Source organism: Euprymna scolopes, chromosome 25 (assembly GCF_053919585.1).
Source record: "Euprymna scolopes isolate OS-2025 chromosome 25, ASM5391958v1, whole genome shotgun sequence".
Classification (NCBI taxonomy): Eukaryota; Metazoa; Mollusca; class Cephalopoda; order Sepiida; family Sepiolidae; genus Euprymna; species Euprymna scolopes.
This window is the reverse complement of record NC_136506.1, coordinates 31,545,157-31,571,314: the sequence shown is the minus strand read 5'-3', so window position 1 is coordinate 31,571,314 and position 26,158 is coordinate 31,545,157. Positions and strand designations below refer to the sequence as shown.

The 26,158-nt window shown below is 31.9% G+C and overlaps 1 protein-coding gene across 12 annotated transcripts in view; it reads right to left on the bottom strand.

Annotated features, from left to right (window-relative positions):
- Positions 1-26,158, bottom strand: part of LOC145247315 (formin-like protein) — a 269,761-nt gene that overhangs the window by 64,251 nt on the left and 179,352 nt on the right. For 5 of the 12 annotated variants that reach the window (XM_080108959.1, XM_080108952.1, XM_080108951.1 and 2 more), the window contains 8 exons: positions 24,919-25,012; positions 22,996-23,073; positions 20,842-20,952; positions 19,747-19,896; positions 17,657-17,705; positions 17,468-17,520; positions 8,314-8,452; positions 6,071-6,190 (listed from right to left, as the gene is read on the bottom strand). In XM_080108959.1, coding sequence (XP_079965085.1) covers positions 6,071-6,190; positions 8,314-8,452; positions 17,468-17,520; positions 17,657-17,705; positions 19,747-19,896; positions 20,842-20,952; positions 22,996-23,073; positions 24,919-25,012 — 794 coding nt within the window. Of the gene's footprint in view, positions 1-2,952; positions 2,998-6,070; positions 6,191-8,313; positions 8,453-17,467; positions 17,521-17,656; positions 17,706-19,746; positions 19,897-20,841; positions 20,953-22,995; positions 23,074-24,918; positions 25,013-26,158 lie in introns of all 12 variants that reach the window. The other 7 variants (XM_080108963.1, XM_080108962.1, XM_080108957.1 and 4 more) reach the window with 2 other exon arrangements.

Below are 26,158 nucleotides of genomic sequence, written 5' to 3'. Positions count from 1 at the left end.
AGTCTCCATACATCTATTACATTGGAAGCAATGAAAAAAGTAATTTCTGTGCGCAATGGCAGCAGCGCATTCTGGAGAGAACCATGGCTGGCTGTTAGGTTTTTGTTGGAACTTTTTCGAGGGTATGAAATGGTCTATACCTACAATTAACCATTCTGTCAGGTCTGATACTATAGACGACACATCCTTTTTAAACATGGAATGCAGAGGTAGATCTGATATAAATGTACGGAAGCTATCCCAGTCAGCCATAGTGTATCGATATACAGTACGATGTAGAGGTATGTCTGAGGATTTATTTCATTTCATTTTTATCTTAACTGATACAACAGAGTGGTCGGAAGATCCAAGAGGAGACAGAACAGAAACTGAACAGTTCAGGGCAAGTTGTGAGAAAAAGGTCTAGGAGACTTGCATACTGTCAGCACATGGGTGGGTTTGTGAACAATCTGAGTGAGGTCATAAGCAATTGAGAAATCATGACAGAACCTCCCCTCATCATCGGTTTTGTTTGAGTGAGTGAACCATTCCACATTGTGAACACTGAAGTCTCAGATATGCTTTTAAAGATAGTAACTCCGCTGTTATGGGGGCGATAGAGAGTAAATATAAATGCAGAAGTGTCAGCAAGTGCAACCCGGAAGCACATATAGGGTAAGTTAGGATCTACTCTGGATATGTCCCTACCACATGGAAAGCCATCTTTAATATAAGTACATATTCCATGCCGATCTTGGGGGTCAGATTTAGAAGTTAGAGTATCCTTTAATTACGAACTCCTCTAGGGAAATCGTCTATCCAATGCCAGTTTTGCTTAGAAATAATAGGTCTGGTTTAGTCTCCTGTAATTGGGTTTCAACCTCTGGAACGTTAGAACGTAGACCCCTGATTTTGGAGAAGCAGACATAGTAGTGGGGCCTACGTTGGAAGTTGAAGATCCGGGTTTAATCGTGTATTTTTTCTTGAAACATGTCATGATGGAGTTTTGGAATTTGTGGATTAGGTAGTCAGACTTGCTTAGAGCAGGACAGAGAGGGAAACTAAGAGAGAATAAATAACGAAGAAATTTTTTTTTTTCATTTCTTCACATGTAAAAATTTATGTAAATAAATCTACATTCTCTCACTATCACATATCGGTATGTTTCGTTTTCACTTGTGACCTTTTGTTTCGCAATCGCCTACCATTCAATCCATTAAACAACATGGAGGATGGGATCCCAATTACATAAGCAGGCCATCCTGTCCTCAACAAACTTCATCTTTCATTGCCGATACTGGAGGATCAGGTACTTGCTGAACGAACCATGTGAAGGTTGTTAGCATCCCTAAAAGGTGTTATTGAATAGACTGAATTTGAACTTGTCAAACTCAGGTCATCAGTCAATATTGTTATCCACTTTACTGTTAACTAGCTAAGGGGGACATATTTCAGGCCTATCATCCTGGGTAAATAACCGAATTGAATTTAATAGATGTGCTATAAGGGAATTTACTGATGCTTGCTATATATTTCAATGGGTACACCTTGGAAAGATTTAGAGGGGGAGATATCTTATCTTATACTTGTATGTTTGAAATCGTGTAGTGGTATGGTCACTGGTAACATGTGGCACAGTTGGTAAATGTGTATAGCAATCATATTACTCGCTTAAAAAACAATCATTTTACATTTGCTGTGAGATGAAAAGTATAATGAATTGTTGTCAAGACTCTTTGATTATCGGAAAAGAGCCGAAAGGAAACTGTATTCTTAGAACTAATTTTTATTTCTGATTGGTACTACCACTTCACATCAGAGTGGACCTAGGACTAATGGCAACTAAGAGATGGCTCCACACACTCTCAAAAGGTCAGACCTCACCACAAGATATACTTCGATAATACTCAGGGTGCTAATTGCAGAAGGAACGCCAAGAGTAATTAATTGTGCTATGCTGTGGCTTAATAACTTTAATCAAATCGTGTTAAATCCTCTATTTGCCCTTGTGTCCTATCAGTTATAGCATTCACACTGGGAGGGTTGAGTTTGTTTTTTTTTACAGAATATTAAACTCACAAGCAGACCCCAGTCGTCATTATATCCCAATCAGGGAAGATGATTCTGACGAGGCTAGTTTTTGTAGGGCGGTGTCCTCATCCCCTCAGATATAGTATCTGGTATTCTCAAATGATCACCCTTCTGGTATTGACCAGGCTCAATGTTTCAATTATAATATACGTATATAATACAACTTCATACTTTTTACTTAATGCATAAGTCATTAGGCATAATGGTTAGTGTTTGCTAATGGGCTACGAGATCAATCTTTGGTCGAGTCAGACCAAAGATTTAGGAAAAAAAATTGTACTTTATTTACCCCCTTGCTTAAACACCTGACATCATAACATGAGGATCAAGGTAAATGTGTAGTAATACTAGGAAAGGTATGGTGCCCTGCCTTGCATTTCAGTATAGAAGCCAATCAAAAGGGAACCTTCAAGTTACCCTTGACTCAAGTGGACCACTTTATTAATTTTTTTTTTTCACATATACAATCCACTGTTATAGGAACAAAATAATTTAATGTTTTGCAGCCTGTACTTCCATTTGAACTTTAATTACAAGTATTTCTAAATATATATTACATGTAATAATAGTGCTAAAATTTCATATCTACATTAAAAAAAAAAAAAAAAAAAAAAAAAAATTAAATACATGACTTATTCGGACCTAAAAATAATATTTCTAAAATACTAAAATACAAATTCTACTTACCATTAAAAACCTGAAGAATTTTAGTTCGGACTAACAACAAACAAAGTTTGAAACTTTTAAAAGCTTAAATAGAAACGCTTTCATCTAATTAGTAACGGAAATCTTTTTCCCCCTCTTTAAATAAAATTTGAATGGGCTGAATTCATTTTGATTGTGACTCGGCGAGAATGAACGTGGTTTCTGATCCATACTTACCTTGAAGAGAAGACCACAGTTGCATTACAGCTTCCGAGGCTTCACCTAATGGATTAAAACCATGTGACAACTCGATAAAATGGTATTGTAACCTTTGGCAAACTTAAAATAAATCTCACGATGTCAGAGAGATAAAAATTTGAGTACGATAAAGGGTACTTGTACAGTTTAATCAAGACATTAAAAACTATCAAAGAAAGGTTATATTGTACATATCCGTTTTGAACTGAAGATATCCGGAAAAAAATTTCACTTAATTTAATAGAGTAGTTTTTTTGTTTTTTTTTTTACAATGGAAAAACATGTTTTTATGACAGCACGTTGAAGGTAGACATCTTTGAATTTTGTAAATTTTTGTTTGGATTTTTAGAACCCGCCACGGGGAGATAACTCAGCTTAAAGCGCCGACACTCCCTACCCCATCTTTAATACTAGCTTTTTTTCCTAAAAATTAAACCGTTTTGCTCGGTATCATAAATTGTTTTTTCCCTGTAAAAAAAAAAAAAAAAAAAAAAAAAAATACTTGATGAAATTAAGTGAAATTTTTTTTTTTTCGGAGAACTTCATTCCATAACAGATACGTACAATATAAACTTTTTCCGTATTTTTGTTTTTTAATGTCTTGATTAAACGGTACAAGTACCTAATAAAGTGCTTAGCTAGATATAAAGATAGCATAAAAGTAAACAAAATGGATCGTGTTTAGGAATGCTTCAGACTAGATTCTGTTTGAAGACGTACAATACTAGTATCATCAATATCATAATGGTAGGTTTTATTGAAAACAAAAAAATGGCACTTTACTAAAAAGGCAATAACAAAAAAGAAATCATTAAAAATAAAGAAAACAAAGGAGAAATACATTTTTAGAATATTCAACAATTTAAAGTATTAAATAGCTACAAAAAAAAAAAAAAGGAAAAGAAAGCAAGGTGCTTTAAAAAAATATCTTTAATTATATGTAAGAATATGTATACAATTATCAAAAGTATGTTTATTAATTGTAATGGATTTACAATTAATACTTTTCTTTAAGTTTAAACAATGTAATACTTATAAATATAAAAAGTAAATTCATCATAGTAAACACCAAATGAAAACTTAAAATAATGAAAACCTTTTTTTTTTAATCCAAAAATATTCCAGCTGATTAAGTATTTTAATTTGAAACTATCTTCATTTTAAATTCAGTCAAATTTTAAACTCTCATATATATATATATATATATATATATATATATATATATATATATATTTATTGTTGTTGAGTTTTTAAATTTTTTTTATTAACGATTCTGTGGTATTTAATTGTTACGCTCACCTGAGCATTTGAGGGGGTATCCTGCCCTTTGTTTATATTTATGTCGACTCTTATTTTGAGACATTTTTTTTTTTGTTATTAATTTTATTTTGGAACATTTTTTTTTTTTATCATTAATTTTATTTTGGGACATTTTTTTTTTGTTATTAGTTTTATTTATTAAACATTTGAATATTTTATTCACATATTTATTAGATATCTCTTTGTGCATAAAAGTTATCCATGAACACATGTTTCTGGGTATTGCCCATCTTCAGCATGGCTAAACTTTCGACAAGGTTCGAACAGCAGCCTGCTATACCACCAGACCATGGTATCTCGTCAAATTTTACGCACGCTTTTAAATGTAATTAATAACAAAAAGTATGTTTCAGATAAAAGGAGTGACGTAAATATATACAAAGGGCAGGTAACTCTCTCAAAACGCTCAGGCAAGCATAACAATTACATACCACAGAATCGCTAATAAAAAATAAATAGATATTACATTTAAAAGCGATAAAACATTGTGTATAAAATTTGACGAGGTACCATGGCCTGGTGGTAAACCATCAAGCTGTCGATCAAGCTGTTATAAGTGTATTACAAGGCTATAACAATGTGGATTACTAGTGTAAGAAGCAGTGTGGAAAATGAACAAAAATAAACAAACAGGTGGAAATTTTGTAGAATAGTGAAATACTATACGCCTAAAAAAAAAAATAAATAAATAAATAGACGTAAGTATTTCACTATTCTACAAGATTTCCACCTTTTCGTCTATTTTTGTTCATTTTTCACACTTCTCACACCAGTAACCAACATTGCTATATGCTTCTAACACACACACATTATATATATATATATATATATATATATATATATATATATAATGTATCATGTTGCTATTTTCTTAACATTCGTGTTTGTAAATAAATGATTACTTTGGTCCACAAGACTGGAACTAAAAGAAAGTCACCAAGCACAAGTTTCATTTTGCACTGCTTTTTTTCTTTTTTTTTAATCTCCAGCCGCATGACTAAATTAAACATTTATTTAATGGTTAATCTAAGCAAATACAAATGTCAGCAAAACAGCATGATATAAAGATAGAGCTTTTTAGAGCTCTACTGGCAAAATTTTGAAATTTTTTTGTTTTTTTATGAATTTAGCAGATTTGACAAATTTATGTTTCATTAAAAAAAAATTTATTTTATTTTTAATTGTTTCAAATTTTTATATAAAAGAAAAAAAATTATGAACTGAATTTATTTATAAAAATATAAATTTTAAAAACTGACTTTGTAGCAACTGTAAAAAATTGTATTTTGATTAGCTAAAACACTATTTATAAAGATATTAAACTCTTTTCTTTCGATGATGTTGAGCTTTATTTTGTAAATTTTAATCTAATATTCCTTAAATGAAAATCTTTTTAAAATAATCCAATTTTTTTGTTTTTAAAGGAATTTTAGATGTTATATAATTTTTAATTTTCTTTTCTTCAAAATCAGGATAAATATGAACATTTTGAAAATCATTCCTCTAAAACAAAGTTACTACTGGGTTTCAAAACAAAACTACTACACAACAAAGAGGAGAGGAGAAAATAAAAACTAAAGACTAAATAAAAATAAAGGGTTTTCTTAATACACATTCCTCAGACAGACTCAACATCTGCACGGAAAGCAGCAAACCACTGGAATTAAGAAAACAAAATGGTGCAAAGGCCAAGGTGTAAATGGTCAAGGGAGGGCCCTGGACAGCACGGGTTTCAAAACAACTTTTTTTAGGGTAGAGCCAAACTGGGCTGACCTACCAAATGTGTTGTATTTGCATAAACATATTGGGTTGCTAATCTGTAGTTCTCGGGCTTGCGCCCAATCAGCAGAAAGCACCCGCTTCATCTGAGCTGGAGAGCCGTGAATATTATAGGAGCCTGCAATAAATGTCGGCAATTGACAATACACCACAATTGCAAAAGGCTACACGGTACAGAAAATAACAAAAAAAATTTTTAATGTTTAATTTCATATATTTTTTGTTTTTGTAACTATACTAAAAGATGCTCCCCACTAAATTTATAGAGAAAACGTTTGTAGAATTTCACAAATTATATAAAAGTTTCAAGAGAAACTTAAGGTAAAGTAAAATTTATTTCATCATTATTTGGAATAAATAATAAGTCCTCCATTTTTACTTTTTTTTTAATGACATATCAACATCATTAAGTTATTTAATCCCAAAACCATATCTATTCTAACAGATTTAGTGTAAGATTAATCAAATAAGTTTTTCTTTTACAGAGTTTTTTTTAATCTTTTTTTATGTGAGAATAGCATTATTAGTGTGCAGAAAAGGTAACAAACAAAAAGTCTGGGGCAATATTCTAATGAGTTACAGCCACTTAGTTAGCACCACCTTTTCAAATATTGATTATTCTCCACATTGCCATTCTATTCTGTTCATCTTGAATGAATTCCTTTCATAAAGTTGCTTTTTTCTTTATGCCAGTCACACAATTCAACTAGTTTATGCAATTATCCAAAGATGAAGAACCAGGTGTTTAATGCAATCATATACTTGCAAATTGCATCACTCATCCAATATCCTGGAACCTCAAATCTTTGTTCATGAAGATCACTTATTCGGTGACTCACTCTCAGTCATCAATTTGAGGCTCAGAATCATGCGGAACCTATTTAACAACAGCATGCTCTCTGTTCTACTTTACTCAGTGAGCAATCAAACACCAGATCACCAGCATCTAATGAACCGATCAGGTAAACACCAGTTGGTGATCAGAGTGACTAACTGTCGATAGGTCAAGAAGTAGGCTAGTCACGTTGCCCAAAAGACTGATGATAAATGGATGCAAATGTTAACAGTGGTTACCGATCAATATTAAATGCTAGCTCAGTTGATCAGCAACAAGAGGTCATGATTTTTTTTTTGTTTTTGTTTTTTTGACAAAATCTGTAACAGAATTGGATAGCAGAATTGGACAGACAGTGACCATTTATTGTGATGTGCAGTGATCAAACACTAGCCGCCAGTGATGACAGATCAAATTCACTATGCTAATCATGCTTACTGTCTGCATACAGAAATGTAATTTAACCTATATTATTAAACGGCTGATGTGAAACTTGAAGACAAATATATCCATATTTAAACATTGATAAGTTGAAGGTAAAATCATTGATTCTCGTTTCCAATGTGATTGATCAACCTAAGCAAACCATTGTAACAAGATTGGATGTTGGAAGTTGTGTAAAAATGAAATTGACAATGAAAAATTCCACATCAGGTTAATTAAGCAAGAAAATGAAATTTTCCATTCAAGGTCAAGTTAGATATTCGGCTAATGTGTAATGGTAGTTATGTCATGGAAGGAAGTACACAGCAGAAAAGCAAAACAATTCCTGTCGCTGAGGAGTGCAGCATCAAAGTGAGTGGATGCTACTTTTGAGACCATCATCCTATAGAGGATTGGAAGGGGAAAATGCAGTTCATGGGAATGTATGCGGTTTGTCGAGATGTAAATCACTGTAAGATTACTGTAAAAAGTAAAACTAAAGCCCAGAGAGAATAATGATGTTATTTGTTGTTCTTTTTAGTTGCTTCTATTATTTCAGCTATAAAGAAAAAAGAACATCTCTACAACTATCACCATGAGAGACGAACAGCTATTTATGTCGACAAAGATAATGAACAATCTACAGAAATTCGAGAAATCCTCCATACTATGCTACAACACAATGACATATCCCCAGTCAGAACTATTCTTCTAAATGTGATATAATTGTTATAAAGTTTTATATTATTGAATCTTTTTTTTTTACTTTTGTTATTTTTAGAAAAAACTTTTAATGTATTTTTCTTTTCTTTCGTACAAGGTTTAAGATTTGATGTTAATCATTAATTACTTATTCATCGTTTGGCAAGATATAATCAAATACTTAAATTATTTATTAAAACCATGTCTGATAGAAAAGTATTAAAGAAAATGTATGTAAATTAATACATAAATAATCTGTACGGTGAAATATAAGAACTTACCTTCGAGATTTTGTTTAATCAACTCCAATTCTTGGAGTTTTGCATCCAGAAGCGACTGCCGTTTTCTTGATTCTTCGTCTTTTTCATTGACTGCTTTTCTTAAAGTAATCATTTCATGTTCCTGGTGTCTAGCCAATTCCTGAATTAAAATTTTAAAATATATACAAACTTGATCACAAGGATAAAAATGACATGAAAAGAAATTAAGTTTCAAATTTTTTTTTTTTTTTAAGGAACAAATTTCATTTAGAAAACACTTATTTTTATATTATAAAAAAAAATAAATAAAAGGAAGTAACTCTTTGCCCTTTGTTATCTCCTTTAATTAAAACAGCATTTTAGAAAGCAGAGTTATTTGCTCATATATTTGGCAGCTGACGGGCATTCGATCAGTGGCATAAATATATCTCATTTTAAAATAAATTTTTCAGTTGTATTTATATAATATTTATTGTTGATCTATACAGAATCATTTTCATCCAATTTATTTTTTCATATTGTGTCTTACGACTCACTAAAGACAGCTTTATTTCAAATTAATAAAATTATGTTCACACTTCTGATGTCTGTGTTTCTCCAATGTGACTTACACCTTAAAAAACATGAGTATATTCAACTTACCACATTTTCAAAAAAGTTTAGTGTACAGTTTTCAAAAGTAATTTGTATTTTTTTTTTTAAATTTGTTTTCTGTTTTACTTTTTGGCACTTATTCAGATTGGCACTTATGGCTGCATTTAAAATTAAAGAGAATATAGAAATGTCTGCATGATGTAAGATGAAAACTTTGTGAAATCATATAATTTGATCAAATATCTTTTTTTTTAATTCAAGAAAATCAAGTTTTACTGTGAAAAAAGTATTCATATTGCAATCAATGAATCAGTGGACAAGGACAGACAACACTAATACATGTAAAAACTCAATAAGCACTGATTACCTCCCCTTGTTATGGTCTCATTGGTAAGAAACAGCAAATAAATAAAAGCTATTTGATCAATTTTTGTGATTTTTGGAATATACAATCTTCGTTCCATGACAAGTAGATACAAAGCTTTTTTTCATGTTATAAGTGCCGATCTGAATAAGGAGCACCTTTTTTTTAAAAACCAATATATAAATTTACACTTTTTTTTTTTTTTTTAGATAAAGATAGATAATTTGTATTATTCATACTACCAGTCTTATTTTGCTCATTATCTCCACGAGGTTTCAGCAGATGTAACCTTTGACCTTAAGATGCATTTTTCGAATGTTTATGCATATACATAATTTCAAACTAAGCCCTACATAATCCAAAAGTATAAAGAGTTCATTTAGAAACTCAATATGTTCATTCCCAAGTTCAAAAAGGTTTCCTGAAGAAGGTTGAAGGTTATATTGGCTGAAACCTGAAAATAACAACCAAGATGAAAATAGTAGTCAGAATTATTCAAATATAAGTATAACTTGTTCCCTAACTAATCAGAATTCCCATAAGTGTTATTTTTGGGCTAATTAAAACAAACTAGTAATGGAACAGATAAAGAGCCTGTGGTTTGTTCATCTGTTAAAATTTAAATCAGTTAAATTACACCTGACGATCATAAAATAAACTTGTCTATCATTGAACAATGATAAAATAAAAATAGTTAAAAATTCATGACTAAAATTTTGAAGAGAAATCATGCATAAACTGAAGTTTATTTGTCCTAAATATGGTTGCACTGGAAAAAAAGTGCAATTTTTTTTTAATGATTTTATTCATTTTTAATGACTAAAAAAAAAAAATTATTGATCAGATTTAAAAGGTTGGACTTAAATAGCATTAAAGCTGACAAATCAAAATTTGAATGTAATGGATCAGTACAGTAATTTGAAGTTTGTTTGTTTGTTTGTTCTGTTTTACGGCATATCAACCACTTTGGGGTCATTTAATGCCGAAAGGTTCGTTATGTTGTGTTAAATATTGGTTTGTTCTTCTTAAGGTTTTTCTTTTTTTTTGGGGGGGGGGGGGTCTTTCCTTATATTTTTGAGTATATTTTAGTTTCTTTCAGAAAATTGATAATTTTTTGGGGATCAATCTTGTTTAATATTGTTTTCAGATTTTTTTCTTGGTAATACTTTGTTCGGATTTGTTCAAGGTCAATGCAGTTTGTCAGTATATGGTGTATTGTGTAGGGTTCTTGACACGTTATACAGTTTGGTGTCTCCTCCCCTTTTAGTAGATGTGAGTGGGTGATGTGAGTGTGACCTATTCGCAGTCTGGTCATTACTACCTCTTCCTTTCTTGTTAACTTTTTGGTGTTTCTCGTTCCAATATTTGGTGTTATTTGGAATAGTTTGTTTTTGGTGCATGAGCTCCAGTTTTCTTGCCATTTTCTCTTCAAAAATGTGTTTATTTTAGTCTTTAGGTCTGTATAGGGGATTTTTCCACTTATGTGGTTTTGTTGCAGAGTTTCCTTTGCTGCCTTATCTGCTTGTTCATTCATGTATATGCCGATATGGCTTGGTATCCAGCAAAAGATAATGTTTTTTTTCATGGTTATGGCATCTATTTTGTTTAGCAATTTTGTAATAAGTGGGTTTGTCATTTTTTTTTCTTTTAGAGATATGAGTATTGAAAGTGAGTCAGTAAATATGATATATTTTTGATGGTCATCATTGGTTATTATATTCAGTGCCGAATCTATGGCTGTTGCTTCTGCGCTGAAAATAGAAGATTCGTTTGGGAGCCTTTTCTTTAGTTTTATTTTTTTGTGGATGGCTGCGCATCCTACTTTATCTCCATCTTTTGATCCGTCAGTGTAAATTTGTGTATATTCTTTGTATGTATTCTGGATGATAAGTAGTTCTTCATGGAAGGTTGATGGGTGGGTTTTCGTTTTGGGATATTTATTTAATTTTAATATTATGTGTGGTTGTTTGATCATCCAGGGTGGAGTTTTTGATTTGTTATATTTATGTATTTTTGTAATGTCCATTTGGGCTTCTGTGAGAAGGTTTTTTATCCGGAGGCTGTAGGGCTTGATGATATTTTCTTTCTTGTTGAAGAGATGTGTGTATTGTGGGTGGAGGGTACATTGGTATGCAGGATTTGTTGGACACGATACCAGCTTTAGGTAATATTGTAGCGCTAACTTCTGTCGTCTTAGAATCAGTGGAGGCTCATGGGCCTCTATATAGAGGCTTTCTACTGGAGAGGTTCTAAATGCTCCCAAGGCTAATCTTAATCCTTGATGATGGATTGTATTTAGTTCTTTTATGTAGGACTTCCTTGCTGCTCCATAGATGAAGCATCCATAGTCCATTTTAGATCTGATTAGAGTTTGGTATAATTTCAATAATGTGACTTTGTCTGCACCCCAATCGGTGTGTGCTAGGACTTTGATCAATTGCATTGTCTTTTGGCATTTTGCTTTTAAATATTTTATATGCGGTATAAAGTTCAATTTTTTATCGAATATAATACCTAAATATTTATGTTGGTCGGTGAGTGGGATGTTCTTGTTATCCAGTTTCAGGTTGGGGTCGTGGTGGAATTTTCGTAATTTGCAAAAGTGGATGCATTTAGTTTTTTCCTCTGAGAATGTAAATCCATTTTCTATGGCCCATTTGTTTATTTTATTCAGACAGAGTTGTAGTTTGCGTTCGGCTGTTTGTATATATTTAGATTGGTAGTATATAAGTAGGTCGTCCACGTATAGGGCGTTTTCAATTCCTGGGTCTATGTTTTTTATGATATTGTTTATTTTAATGTTGAAGAGGGTGACAGACAGGATACTGCCTTGGGGGACCCCCATTTCTTGATCTTTTTGGACTGAATAAGTGTTGTCCATCCGTACTTGGAAGTTTCTATTTGTTAAGAAATTTCTGATAATTTCTGGCATTCTACCCCTAAGTCCTAGTTCATACAGGTCTTTTTGGATTCCGTATTTCCAAGCGGTGTCATACGCCTTTTGCATGTCAAAAAAAATTGCTATTAGATGTTCTTTTTTTGCAAATGCTTCTCTTATGCGTGTTTCCAGTTTTATTAAGTGATCGGTGGGGCTTCTATTTTTCCTGAAACCCGACTGGCTTTCTGTAATTAGATTTTTGCTTTCCAAGTACCAATTTAACCTTTCGTTAATCATTCTCTCAAAAGTTTTGCACAAACAACTAGTTAGTGCAATGGGTCGGTAGTTTGTTGGGTTTGTATGGTCTTTTTTTGGTTTGGGTATTGGGATTACTGTTGCCTGCTTCCAGTTTTTTGGAATGTTGTTAGTTATCCATATCTCATTGTAAATTTGTAATAAGTAGTCCAGTGATGGTTTTGGTAGTTTTTTGAGGAATTGATAATGGATCTCGTCGGGGCCGACTGCTGTATCGGGAGATTTGTTTATTGCCTCCTCTAGTTCTGCACTGTTGAATAATTGATTGTAGTTTTCTTCATTTTTTGATTTGAAGTTTATTTTTATTTTTTCTTCATTTTTCTTTATAGCTTGGAATTTTTTATTTTGGTTTTTTGATGATGAGTTCATTGAGAATTGTTCTGCTAATTTATTTGCGATATTTTGTTTGTCGGTAATCTTTGTGTTGTCGCATATAAGGTGTTTAATAGGGTTCTTTGTATTTTTTCCTGCTATTTTTCTGACCATCTCCCATACTTTTTTGGGTTTTGTGTTTTGATTAATTTTTGTTACATAGTCTTTCCACGAGTTCCGTTTTGATTCTTTGATAGTTTTCCGTGCTTTGGCTTTGCTGTTTTTATAGGTGTCCAAATTTTCTTTCGTTGGACTGTTTTTGAATTTCCTTAGGTTTGCACGTCTGGCTCTTATAGCTTCTTTGCATTCTTTATTGTACCAGGGTTTGTTATATTTTGTAGTAGTGGAACTTTTTGGTATGTTCTCCTCGGCTATTGTGAGTAGGGTGTTGCTGAAATATGTGATGTGTTCTAAGTCAGGATTCGCTTCAGGTATTAATCTGTATTGACATGTATTTTGGAAATTTTCCCAATTTGCCTTTTGTAAATTCCAGCGGGGTGTTTTGTCTTCTGGCTTGGGATTCTCGTTTTCTATTATGATTGGGAAGTGGTCACTTCCGCATGTATCCTTATGTGTTCTCCAGCTATAATCCATGTATATAGTTGGGTCACATAGTGTTATATCGATTGCTGATAGGGTTCCCGTTGGTGGGTGCATATATGTATTCTCTTTGTTGTTGAGTAGGCATAGATCATTTTGGTTAATTATTTTTTCTATGGTTTGGCCTCTTTTGTTGTTTTTTTTACTGCCCCACCATATATTGTGACTATTGAAGTCTCCCAACAGTAGAAAAGGTTTAGGTAGTTGTTTGATTATATTGTTTAATTCTGTTTCGTTTATTGTTTCATTTGGTGGTATATAGAGTGAGCATAGGGTTACTGTTTTGTGTAGTGTTGCAGTTATTGCAACAGCTTGCATATTTGTTTTTAAGTTCACTTTGCTGTGTGGAATGTTTTCGTTTATCAGTATTGATGATCCACCGGTGGCTTTGCATGATAATTTGTTTATGTGGTTGTATATTGAGTAGTGTTTTATGTTAATTTTGTCATTTTCTTTTAAGTGTGTTTCCTGTAGGCAAATTATTGCAGGACATAAGGATTTGATAAGTATTTGCATTTCTTCGATATTAATTTTTAATCCTCTTATGTTCCACTGTAGGATTTTGTTAGTCATGGTTTATATTTTCTTTTGGTTTTGGACTGTTGGTGTTTATGTCTACGTCCATAGTTTCGATGTTAGTTTGGGTGTTTCTTTTGGAAGTGGATGGTCTGTTTCTTGTTTCTGGTGAGAGGCTTTTTTTGGGTTTTGGTCTGGGACTTTTAGATTTACTTTGTCTTGACTGTCTTTTTTGGCTACCAGTTTCAACTAGTTCAAATTTATTTTCATTTTCAATTAATACTAATTCTGTTTTTTGTTTGTCATTTTGTTTTTGGGGGGTAGTTTTTTTGTTGTTCTGTTCTATTTCCATTTTTTCTGTTGTTGTGTGTTTATTTTTAACATCTGTTTTTGTCCTTGTTAGTGACTTGGATCTTTCACGTTTTGATAATTGAGGAGGTTTCATTTCTTTAGAGATTGATTCCTCAATATTGATGGAAGTTTTTCTGATTTCCTTTGTTTCGTTTTCTTTTATACTGGGTTGTTCGTTTCTGACTTTTATTTGGCTGTTAGAATTTATTTTCAGTTCTGATAAAAAAGATTTTAATTCTTCAAGTATGTTCTTTAGTTCTTTTGCTAGGTTTGCAATTTCTGGAGCAAGGTTTAGTTCATTGTAGTTGTACATTTTGTTTGCTTGTTGGGTTATTGTGGCATATGAGTTTTTGGTGCGATTTGTGACTTCTTTGCGGGCTTCTTGGAAGGTTATATTTTTTTGATATTTGATTGTTATTATTTCCTTCTCTTGCTTATATATTTTGCACTGTTTTGAGTGAGAGTGGTGCTCTTCTTGACAGTTTGTGCATTTGGTTTTATTTGGACAGTCTTCTTCATCGTGGTCTGGGTTTTTTTCACTGCAGTTTCCACATGTGAAGAATCTTAGACATTGGTCTTTATTATGTCCAAACTTTTGGCAGTTGTAGCATTGTAAAGGTTTTGGAATGTATTGTTCTATTTTCGTTCTTTCATAACCTATATTGATGGTCTCTGGTATTTGAGGATAATTGAATGTTAATATATAAGTGTTTGTATATATTACCTCTCCTTTTTTTTTAAATGTGATTCTTTTTACATCTGTGACCCCTTGGTTTTTTAGTTCTGTTTTGATTTCTTCTGTTGTGCAGACGGAGATTTCCTGGTTTTTTATGACTCCTTTGGAGTAGTTTAGTGTTTGGTGTGGATAAGCTTTGATGTTTGTTTCATGCAATTTTTGTAGTTGAAGTAGAGTTTTGGCCTGTTTTTTATTTTGTACTTCTACCAATTCCTTAATTTTTTGACATTTTTAGGTGTTATTTTGCTTGATATTACCTTTTGGATAATGAAGGGTGACATTTTAGTTAACGGTATATTAGACGTTGCTTCTAGCACGATGAATCTTGGAAAGTTTGTATCTTCATTGTCGCTGTCAGAGTCTATTTCTGTGTGTGGTCTCTTGGATTTTTTGGCATTCATAATAATTTTTGAAAAATTCATCAGCCATGCTCCCCACCCTCCTCGGAGCCCCTTATGGGGAAGAACTATGAGGGGGTAAATCCCATTCGCCTCGGTTCTCCAGGGCTACATAGCTGGTATACTCAAACATGGGGAGGTTTCCAAGCATTCACAATATATGGTTATGCCCACCCAAGTATGGGATTTCCCTGTATTTTTATTATTCCTGATGGTTACCTTTTTCCCAGCTTGATTGACCCTTCAGCCATCGCTTATTAACTCAGTTTATTGTTTATGTTGAGTGTTAGTGTGTTTTTGTTTGGATTGTCTGAATTAGTGCTTGTCATGACCAACCGATTGATTGGATCGGGCCTATCCAACCTCCCGTCTAGCCTAGTAAGGGCCAAAGTGGTGTGTTGTAGTATCATGTTATTATTTCCTAGGCATGTTCCACTCAACCACCAGGATCCCGTTCTTAATGCATTACGGGTTGCCACCAACGGTCAACTGGTGGTCCCATTGAAGGATTTTTACCCTCTGCAGGGGGGCAGTTGGTATGTTCTATCGCCCTACCAACTAGGCAAAAAAAAAAAAAAAAAAAAAAAAAAAAGGGGTGAGGAGGTGAAGGAAAAAGAAAACGAGGGAGGGGAAGGGGAGGAGAATGTTGTTTTTGTTTTTGTTTTCGCAGAACATGACTAAGTTTTGCAAAAGGGAATAAAAAAACAAAGACATCTATGTAGGTGCGTTTCATCTCAGGAAGTCAGTAGACAGCCTGATCTGGTAGCACCAGAGTAATTTGAAGAGAGAATCAGCTGGTTGGAATGCAAATGCGTAGAATCTATTGGCAATAAATTTTAAAATATAAATAATTAAACCTTGTTTGCATGGTTTTAAATTATGGATATGCCGATAGCTTCTACTCCAAGAAGAATCTCTCAGCGCTAATTGGTTACAGAATGAAACTCATCATCTGAATTGGAAAATATTTTGGGATATAAGAATATAGCACGTTTATGCCATACTGTACAATCATGTTGACACACTGGTTCTCGCCAGATCACCAAAGTTAAGCAACGTTGAGCCTGGCCAGTACTAGATGGGTGACTATTTGAGAAGGCTAGGCGCTGTATGTACCTTCTGGGAAGGTTGGGCATGGGAGCACCATCCTCACCCCGTAAAAAAAAAAAAAAAACTGTCGCTACAAAAGTATCTACAAAGTTGTAGATGACCTATGCCCTTTGGGGGCTCAAGGCTATGGATGGATGGATGGATGGACGGACGCTTATGCCAACCTTCTGATTGCTTAATGAATGCTAGATTACTTTTTTTATGAACAACACATCTAATGATTAATATTGGTAAAAAAATAAAATATATATATACACGTAAGAATAATGGAATTAAAATATATATACTGGTATGCAAATCCAACGATTTTCGGTCTTACAAAATATTATTAGATGTAATATTTTAAATAAGACAATCCCAGCCAAATAAAAATTGCTCAATATACAAGATAGAGACAATGAATCAAAATTGATGTATTTAAATTGCATGATTTGAAAGGTTAATCTTCAAATACAGAATTTTTTATTGTTGGAAAACAAGGAATACAACTGAATAAATCTATTTCCTATTTGTTTGTTTGTTTTCAAACGATAAAAAAATTCAATATTTGAAGATTAACTATCTTCAAATCATAAAATTTAAATACATAATATATATATATATAAATAACCAAATCATTTTAAACTATTACAATAGAAAATCTGACAGAATTTCATTTAAATACATGGATCCCAAATCTTTTATAGCTGGCCCAAACCTTGGATACAATGTTATATCTCTAATATCCTCTCTTACAAATAAATACTTCTCCTGGATTAGGCAGGAGGTGAGAGGGGGGGGGGTTACACCCACTTTGCTAATTCCTGATTTAAAATTAAGTTCCATAAATTTCCTTTCAGAGACAAAAGTCAAGAACTCTATAAATAAAATTGACAAGACACACAACAAAAAAATTACTTGAGAAAAAAAAAAAAAAAAAAAATTAAAGAATGAAATTTTACCCTGATTTCATCCAAATCTTCGTTTGCTTCTGATAATTGTTTTTCAAGTTCAACTGAAATGTACGAAAATGAAGAATTCAAAGAACGGAACAAAACACTTTTAATACAAAAATCTTTTTTTTTTTATGATAGATAAAAAAGAAAAAAAAAAAAAAGTTGAAATCTTGAAAACAAAATATCAAAGTTTACCTGTTTTAGCCATTGCTTCTTCTTCAACTTCTTGCAATCGTTCGTTCATCTAAGAATAGAACATTATTATTATTATTATTATTATTATTATTATTATTCTTTTATTATAGCAAACAAAGTGAAAAACAAAAGATCAGGAATGAAATTTCTACATTATGTTTATAGAATTTTACAATAAGGGTTCTTTAATGATAAAATACATATAATAAATGATTCATACTATATACCATTAATCAAACACAAGTTGCTATTTTTTATCTTTAGCTAGGGTTAAATAACTTATTGACTCTTACATTCAGTCTTAGTTATTGTGTAATTTTCTAAAATTTATTTTTAACTAATCATTACATTTATATAAAACTATCTTGTCAGATTTTCTTAGTTTATTGTTGATGACTTAATTCCTATAAACTAGATAATTAAATTATTTTTTATTCATTTTAATAAATTGATCTGCTTTATTTTCAAAACGTAGGAAAATATTTAAATTTGGAAAACCTTAAACAATGTTGTTTTTACCAATTTCTATGCTCGCCACAATCTAAAAATTTAATTTTGGTGGAGAAAATATTTCTGTCGCCTAATTTGCTTACACTGTCAATTAAAAAATTTAAACAAAAAAAAATTAGATAACCAGTAAATAAAATTATATTAAGGTATAATTGAACAAAATAAGATTCAAATTTGACAGATTTCATCGTCTGCAAGAATATCTATCATGCCAACTTCTCAATTGAAATTATTTATTTAAAAAAATAATTAAAAAGAAAATACAAAAATAAGAATTAATTGAATATCAATATGATAAATTTTTCAAAGTTTGAACATTTTTATAAAGAAAAAAAAATTGTCAAAAATAATTCAAAGGAAAATGCAACATTTTCTTTTAGTATTTTTAGAAATGAAAACTCATATTTCATTATGGAGACTACTATTCTCATTGTGCTTGTTATAACCAAAACATTTCGGCCAATGTAACCTTTGACCTTCACGTAAATCTGTTCAAACTTGGGAACATTTATATTCTAAGATGTTAGGTTTGTTTTCTTACTATGCAAACTAGTACTACTAGTTCTATGGTCAGGCTGTTGATAAATAAACAGGTATTCATTTCCCATGAGGTGGACCTTGGCTTTTCTGATAAAATGAGTGTTAGGACATTTAGCAAGACTAGAAACTTCTCAAAGAGTGTACGAGCTCCATAGGAACTAACAGATAATCCAAAAACTATTTGTACTAATGAAGAGTAGAAAGTGAAGCTTGAGCTTCTAACCTTTGTTTCTTCCCTATTTTTTTCTATAGGCTTCACATTCCATAAGCAATGTTCCTGACAAAGAGGAAAAATTGCTGTTTTCTGGGTTGACTATTGTTTTGAGTGGATAGTACTCACAATCATTCAACTGTAAATTCATCCATCTTATTAACCATCAGTGGGTTTTATTGCTTTGATAAGTGATGACCCATTAACACACAAAAATACAACAAATTTTAAGATTAAAAGTTTCCCAATTTTGAAATGATGCACTTAAAAAGGTCAGAGGTTAAATCAGTTGAAACCTTGTAAATAAAACCAAAATGAAAATAGTCGTCCGAATAATCCAAAATATCTAAATAAGATTACTAGAATAAGGGTAGATTTATTTTCAAAACGTAGCAAAATATTTCAATTTGGAAAACCTTAAACCATGTTGTTTTTAATTATTTGTTAAAACAAATAAAACACTCTACTAGCCAAAACCACTATAAACGACTTCCTTCACTATGTGTGTCTAAATGTAAATGCAGATTCCATGAACAAAGTTTCATTCCCAGAACTGTCGCTTGTGAAACACTGTTCCACTGGCCTGCTTCCCAGTTGAATGCAACATGGTAGTCTTCTAATCCAATGTAAATAACTTCTTGTTGAGCTGTCCCAATAAATAATCAAATTCTACCCAATCTACACCATTAATGATTACTACACTACCACTTTACATTCACTAACCCTTATCCTCGAGTGGCCTTCAGATCTTGATAAGTGGTGATTTGCTAGTAAAGAAAAAAAAATTTTCAAACATAAAAAAGAAAGAAAAAAAAAAAAAACTCCTTACATGAGATAATTCATCTTCTAATTCTGTCACTTTCTCAAGGGCTTCACTCTTTGTCTCAGAATCTTCTAAAAGCTGAGCTACATCTATCATGTTGTCTAAGTAGGCGTGAACCTGCACTGCCAATCTGTCGCTTTCGGTGTTTTTCAATCTCTGCAAAAATGTGAAAAATAAAAAAAATAAAAATATTCCATTGAAACAGACCATAAACAATCAAGAAAATATTAATAAATCATGGTTTTCTTGTCTCTTTAACATTAACTTCTTCATCGAGTGTATACAATCACATTAAATAATCCATGAATCACATAAGTAAATATATTAAAATTAAAGGATTCTTTTTTATAAGTTTTTCTCTCTCCACCCCCACCCCCCCATTTTAATTACGCAATGTTCAATTTAAATTCTCTACATTCATTTTTAGCAAAAAAACTTTTTGTCAGTTTTCTTGAAATAAGAGTTGCTGCAACTTTTGAGCTGATTTCAAAGTAATATTTTTTTTTAATCAAATTAAAGATTCTGTTTAACTTTCCATAGAAAATAAAGTATTTCAAATGAGTTCATTAAGGGTCTAGAGTTCAGGCAGAGGAGTAGTACCTTTCCAGGATGATATTCTATAGTGTGCTCGACTGGTCACCATGCACCTGGCACTATCTGATGTATAAAATAGTTCATTTTGCAGTTGCAAACAGCCTCTCCATAGTGAATGACCATCCATGCGTGGCAAAGAGTCACACCTGTTCATATACATGGGCATAGGTAGAATACTGTAGATCTAGACGAGTAAATCTTTATAAACAATCCTGTTATTTTCATGGGTAGCAGTAGTTCCTGTGGTGTCCAACGAAACTGTGGTAGTCGGTCAGAGAACAGTGTAGTTGTGTGGATGATCCTATTCTTAGCACAATGCTTCAGTTAATGTAGAACTATGATGAGGTGGTGGCTCGACAAAATACTCATCCGTTTGAAGAGATGAGTGTTAGAAAGGGCATCTAACCATAAAATTTTTGCTTCAAACAAATTATGGTTATTCTTGCAATCCTGTGCAAGCCATGGAAATTCGTCTAGAACGTGAGAACTGGATAAGAAAATAATTACCTCCAAATAGTCATCCATTCCTATTTGTGTGAACTCGTGTTGTAAATGGACCCGGAAATTCATGTTGTCTACAGAATGAACAACAATGTTTACAAACTGCATACATGCTACCTAAAAACAAAATGAACAAAAATTAGACATTTAACACACAGTGGATAAAAAAAATTAATTTTTGCATATATGGCCATCTCAGTAAAAAAAATAATAATAATAATTAAAAAAAAAAAAAAAAAAAAACATTTTGTACAATTAAAGAAGAAAATATACAATGCCATTTCAACAATAAACAAATATTTTTTTTCTGCTGGCCAGTATCTAGTTGGCACAGATTACAAAAAACAACCTAGGGCCATATTGTCAGAGCCAGCCCAATCAAATTCGGTTCCAGATTTCATAATAAATCATATCAACATGTGGGGTGATATTGAATATGGAATGCGATAGATGACATTAGAAAGGAAATTTCCATGTTTAAATTAGATTATGGAGAATAGGAAATTTCCACTAGAAGTTAAGGTTAGGAATTTAAGTTGATGTGTTATGACATGACAAACAGGAAGTAGACATGGTAAAATAAGATTGATCTCTCTTGATTTGTCTGTAAGAAGGAATGGACATGTTCTTAAAAATGTCCACTCTCCTCTCAGGATATGATAGAAATATGTAATATTACTGCAAACTAAGAGCAATTTATAGAAAAGTAAATTTTTTAAAAATTAATATTATATTGCAGAACTGTGCATTTTGTTTGTGCACATCAACTATTACTACAGTCATTACTGAGAAAAAGAAAGAGATCATCCATTACAACTATTAAAGAAAAAAGAAATCAATTCAACACAGCTGTTTATGTTACAAAGACAAATCTCTGCTATGAGCTGCCAGCAGATATTTGTTATCTTTAGAAAACACACAATTTGTTTTGTGTAGTGTAGCAGTCGCCACTCGGCCAAATGGATATCGATTGGCAATCAGTTACTTTTCACATCCATTAGTAATCCATTTTGCAAGCAAGATGGCCAGTTTATCTTTTTGCAACATATCAGATGAATGAACAGTATCTGCCACCTTGGTTGCTGCTTTTTAGCAATGTTGGTGCAGGTGTTAAGATGTTAAAATTGGCATTTTTTACATAAGGTAAAGGTAAGCAGAGAAGTGGAAAATTTCATTAAAAGTTAAAAATTAGAGAATACAATGTCACGGACAGGAGGTTTGAAATAAGATGTGGCGAAGAGGATAAAGTCTTTCCTTAGCAGATGAGCTGATCACATTCATATGTATTTTCGAAATTCTATCTGTTTGCTGATGCCTTCAAGGAGGAGGCAAAGAAGAGCTTATGTAATGTGTAACTTTGCTGTGGTGCGAAAAAAGTAAAGCATTAAAGATTATATAATGCGATTGAGCGAGTTGTTGGTGTTCATATTTGTTACATTAACTACAAATGTAAAGAAAAAGATGCTGACTACTATTATCATCACAAGAGACACAGGGTGAATAACTCATGTTGCTACTACATCACTACTATGATAAACTTTATAACTAGACATCACTACCTACTGAGTCAACTACAGCCAACTACTTATGACATCTCATCTGGTGGGGATCAAAGAATTTTCACACAATGTCATAACTTGATTGCATAGAGGACAATGGCCAACTTCTGACGGTCATTCACAATAGTCAACCATGTTGCTTGTCTTATCTTTGGCCATCTCTATGATGAAGGCATAGCTGACCCTGCTTCTGCTGACAAAATTGTTATTGTGGTACGTGGTCAGTTCTTGACCAAAGTAGATGTAGTTGTCAACCTGCTTGATTTGACACAAACCAAGAGTGATGGTGTTGTCACAGACTTTGGCATTTCTCATCCAGTTAGTCTTAGTTGTGAAGATCTTGACCAGGTCGGACAGATGTGCAGTCGCACATGATCAAATTCTACTGTTATTGTTTAAGTATTCAAATAATAAACATTTGTTTTTAAAATAAGTGTTGATCTTTTTATTATAAGGAAACCAAAAAAAAATTAACTTTCATCAGTCAGTAAAATTAATTTTTATATATTAAAACTATTAAAATACCCAAATTCTCTAGTGGATTTTGATTAAAATTTTAAATATAGCTTAAAAAAAAAAAAAAAAAGGTTTCGATACTTACCATGAAATCTATATGAAACTCTTCATAATTTCTAAAATATTCCATCAAAGTGTCAAAACGGTGCCGTTCATTACACACCTATAAATAAACATAAAAATCATTTTATTAATTTTTTTTATTTTTATTTTCAATAAAAAAAAATCATCTTCACTTGTTTAATATAATAAAATTTAACCATATATTTTTTAAAATATTCAGGATAAAAAAAAAGTCTTACTAAGTATTAGACAGAAGTGTACAGCATTTATCTTCCTTCTAAATTTTTTAATTTCTTTTTTTTTTTCTTAATTTATTTAGTTCTTTGAAATATTATTTCATATGGCACTAAACTTGTCAGATTTTATATATATATATATATAAAAAATAGTAATTCATTTTTTTTTTTTTTTTGGAGGGAGGGGGCTGTCTCACGATAAATGACTATTGAGACTGACATTTAACTAAATTTTCTTCACCACTCTCTAAATACTTTGTTAAAATTTAAAAATAGAAAAAAATCTGAATACTAAATCATTGGATTACAAAAAAATTAATCTATGTTTAGAATTCCATAAAGGCAATTTTTAACAGGAATTTTGGGGGCTTCGCACAGTTCTAAAACTCAAGTCAGAGGATTATTTTATATTGAACATATGTAATTGAATTCCCTTTGGTAAAAATCGAGTTATTTTTCATTTTCTAAACATTTTTTTAAAACAAAATATGTAAATTTGGTGTTTAATCTCTATATATGATATTTTGATTGCAAAAATTCCCCTCTGGACCAACATACTGTAGGTTTCCAACAACAGTTGCCACATACAAATTTTTTATGTCTAGACTATTAGCCACTATCTTATGTAATTTTAGGATGCCTTTTTAGACACATTTAGTCATTATAATAAAATTCTACATTTCATTCTAGGAGCAACATCATCACAATCAACTTTAGAGGAAATAGTTCCTACTTTTCCCTCTAAATATGAAGTCCTCCTACCATCTCCAGTTAACACCAGGAGCAAATGTACACATTATACATATATTGTGCTTGCACCCTTCGTAACTGGATCATAAACAAATAATAAAGTCTCTCCAGACTAATTCTGCTCATTCTGTTTGGCTGAGCTCTGACCATTTCTATATTCTAGATTACAGGTATTCGCATGCTAAACGAATGCTAATGTACCATTCAAATATAGCGTCGCAATGATATCTACTTTTGCCCTCTGAGCAAATGGTTGCATTCATTTTCTTACATTTTACAGAGTCAACAATATCTACACCAGTTTGTATTTCTTCTCTCTCTCTCTCTCTCTATATATATATATATATATTCTTCCCAACTGTCTCTCACTTTTTACATTTCTTTTTATGTCAAAGAAAAAAAATCATTTCACGACAATGCCCCCCCCCCAAAAAAAAATCCTCACTCGCTCGCTTTGAATATTTCTTTTTATGCAAAAACAAAAAAAAAAAAAAAAAATTACAGCGTCAACATTACGTACAAGTTTTTATTTCCTCTCCAATTATTATAGGAGATGAGGATAACAGTCTGCAAATAAATACATAACTTACTTTACATTTCTTTTATTAATTAACTTATGGATATTTTTCTATAATGAGAAAAAAATAGATAAATAAAGCAGGTTGCCACACTAATTCATTAATAATAAAAAAATGAATTTAGTCTTTTTTTTTTGGTGGGAGGGGGGTTCCCATTTACACCAACTGAGTCACAGCAATGCTTAGCTAGGTATGGCTAGTTGATAATATTTCAAAGAATTAGTATTAAAAAAATGTTAAAAAATATGACGAGGGGTAAACATTCACCAAATGTAAAAAAAAAAAATGGAGTCACTGTTTTTGTAAAGATTTTTTTTTTTTAAAGGAAATTCTGGTTGAGAAAGAAAGCAATGTCAAATAGAGAAAGAGTCGTTAACTTACCTCTTTGAAATTGTCAAATGCTGAGAGAATAATTTCATGCCCCCCACTGACTAGACAAACAGCAGCAAGTAGCTCTAACACTAAAGCTTTGGTCCTGAAAGAAACATGAAATATTGGTCTTGAGAAGAACCCCAAAAAATAAAGATTTCTTTAAAAAAATAAAAATCAGGCATCCACTGTCATTTTGTGCATCACCCTTCAGTGAAAAGAGGGGAGGAACACCTGGAATAAGATATTAGTCCCCCGCCCACCATCCCTCCTGTCAGTAAAATATTTGAGAGTTAGTTCCCTCTCATCCCTTCCTCCTTCAAACTGCCTCTTACTGATCAATTCTAGAAATGGCTCAATGAATGCCAATAAATCACAATTCTAAAATTCTGTGGATCTTGCTTATTTCCATGCAGTTAATGGTTTTAAATAGAAGAAATTACTCTTTTAGAAGGTATACTTAAAGAATTTTAAAAACAACTGCGTTAAGATATATTAAATATATCTATAAGAATATTTGCCAAACTTATTGTTTGTAGTGTTCAAGTATACATCTTTGACAATCACTTTGACATTGACTGTTTGCAGAGGTATGATCTCGCTCAGTCACATGTGGTCTACCTTCCCAGGCTTTACATTCTTTTTGAGAAGGGGTTAATTTATTGCCAATCACCTGAGGCGCTCCTACTAGAAAATGCTGACAAGGCTGCTCAGGCATTTTTTTGTAGATCACAGCGCATTAATCCTGGTGCACTAGCTTTTCAACTTAACTTCTGCCCTTGTATCTAATCTCCTGGAGAGGTAAATAAAATACTGTTTTGTAAATAGGTACAATCAAATACTTGTAAAATATCTATCTCTTTTCAAATATGTTAAGGACACTAAATGTAGACAGTAATGTACACTGCACTAATATTGAACCAGCAATTCATCTAGTTTGTTTATAAAATTCTCTAAAGGGAAAATAAAAAGGTTTTATTCTATTGTATTTATATCCATGGATTCAGCAGTCAACCATGGATAAATCAGTTCAATCTTTTTCATATCTTTGTTGTTTTCAAGCTATAAAATGATCATGATCTCAGGATGAAACAAGACAAATCTATTTAAACCAGAAGAGGTTTGAGAAAGTATGAAAATACCTTTTCTGACCAAAAATAATCATCCTTTCATTATTCTTTGTTAACGATGGCTAATAATTGCTTTAATGAGGTTTATTTTCAATGAATTTCATATCAATTCTAAAACAATG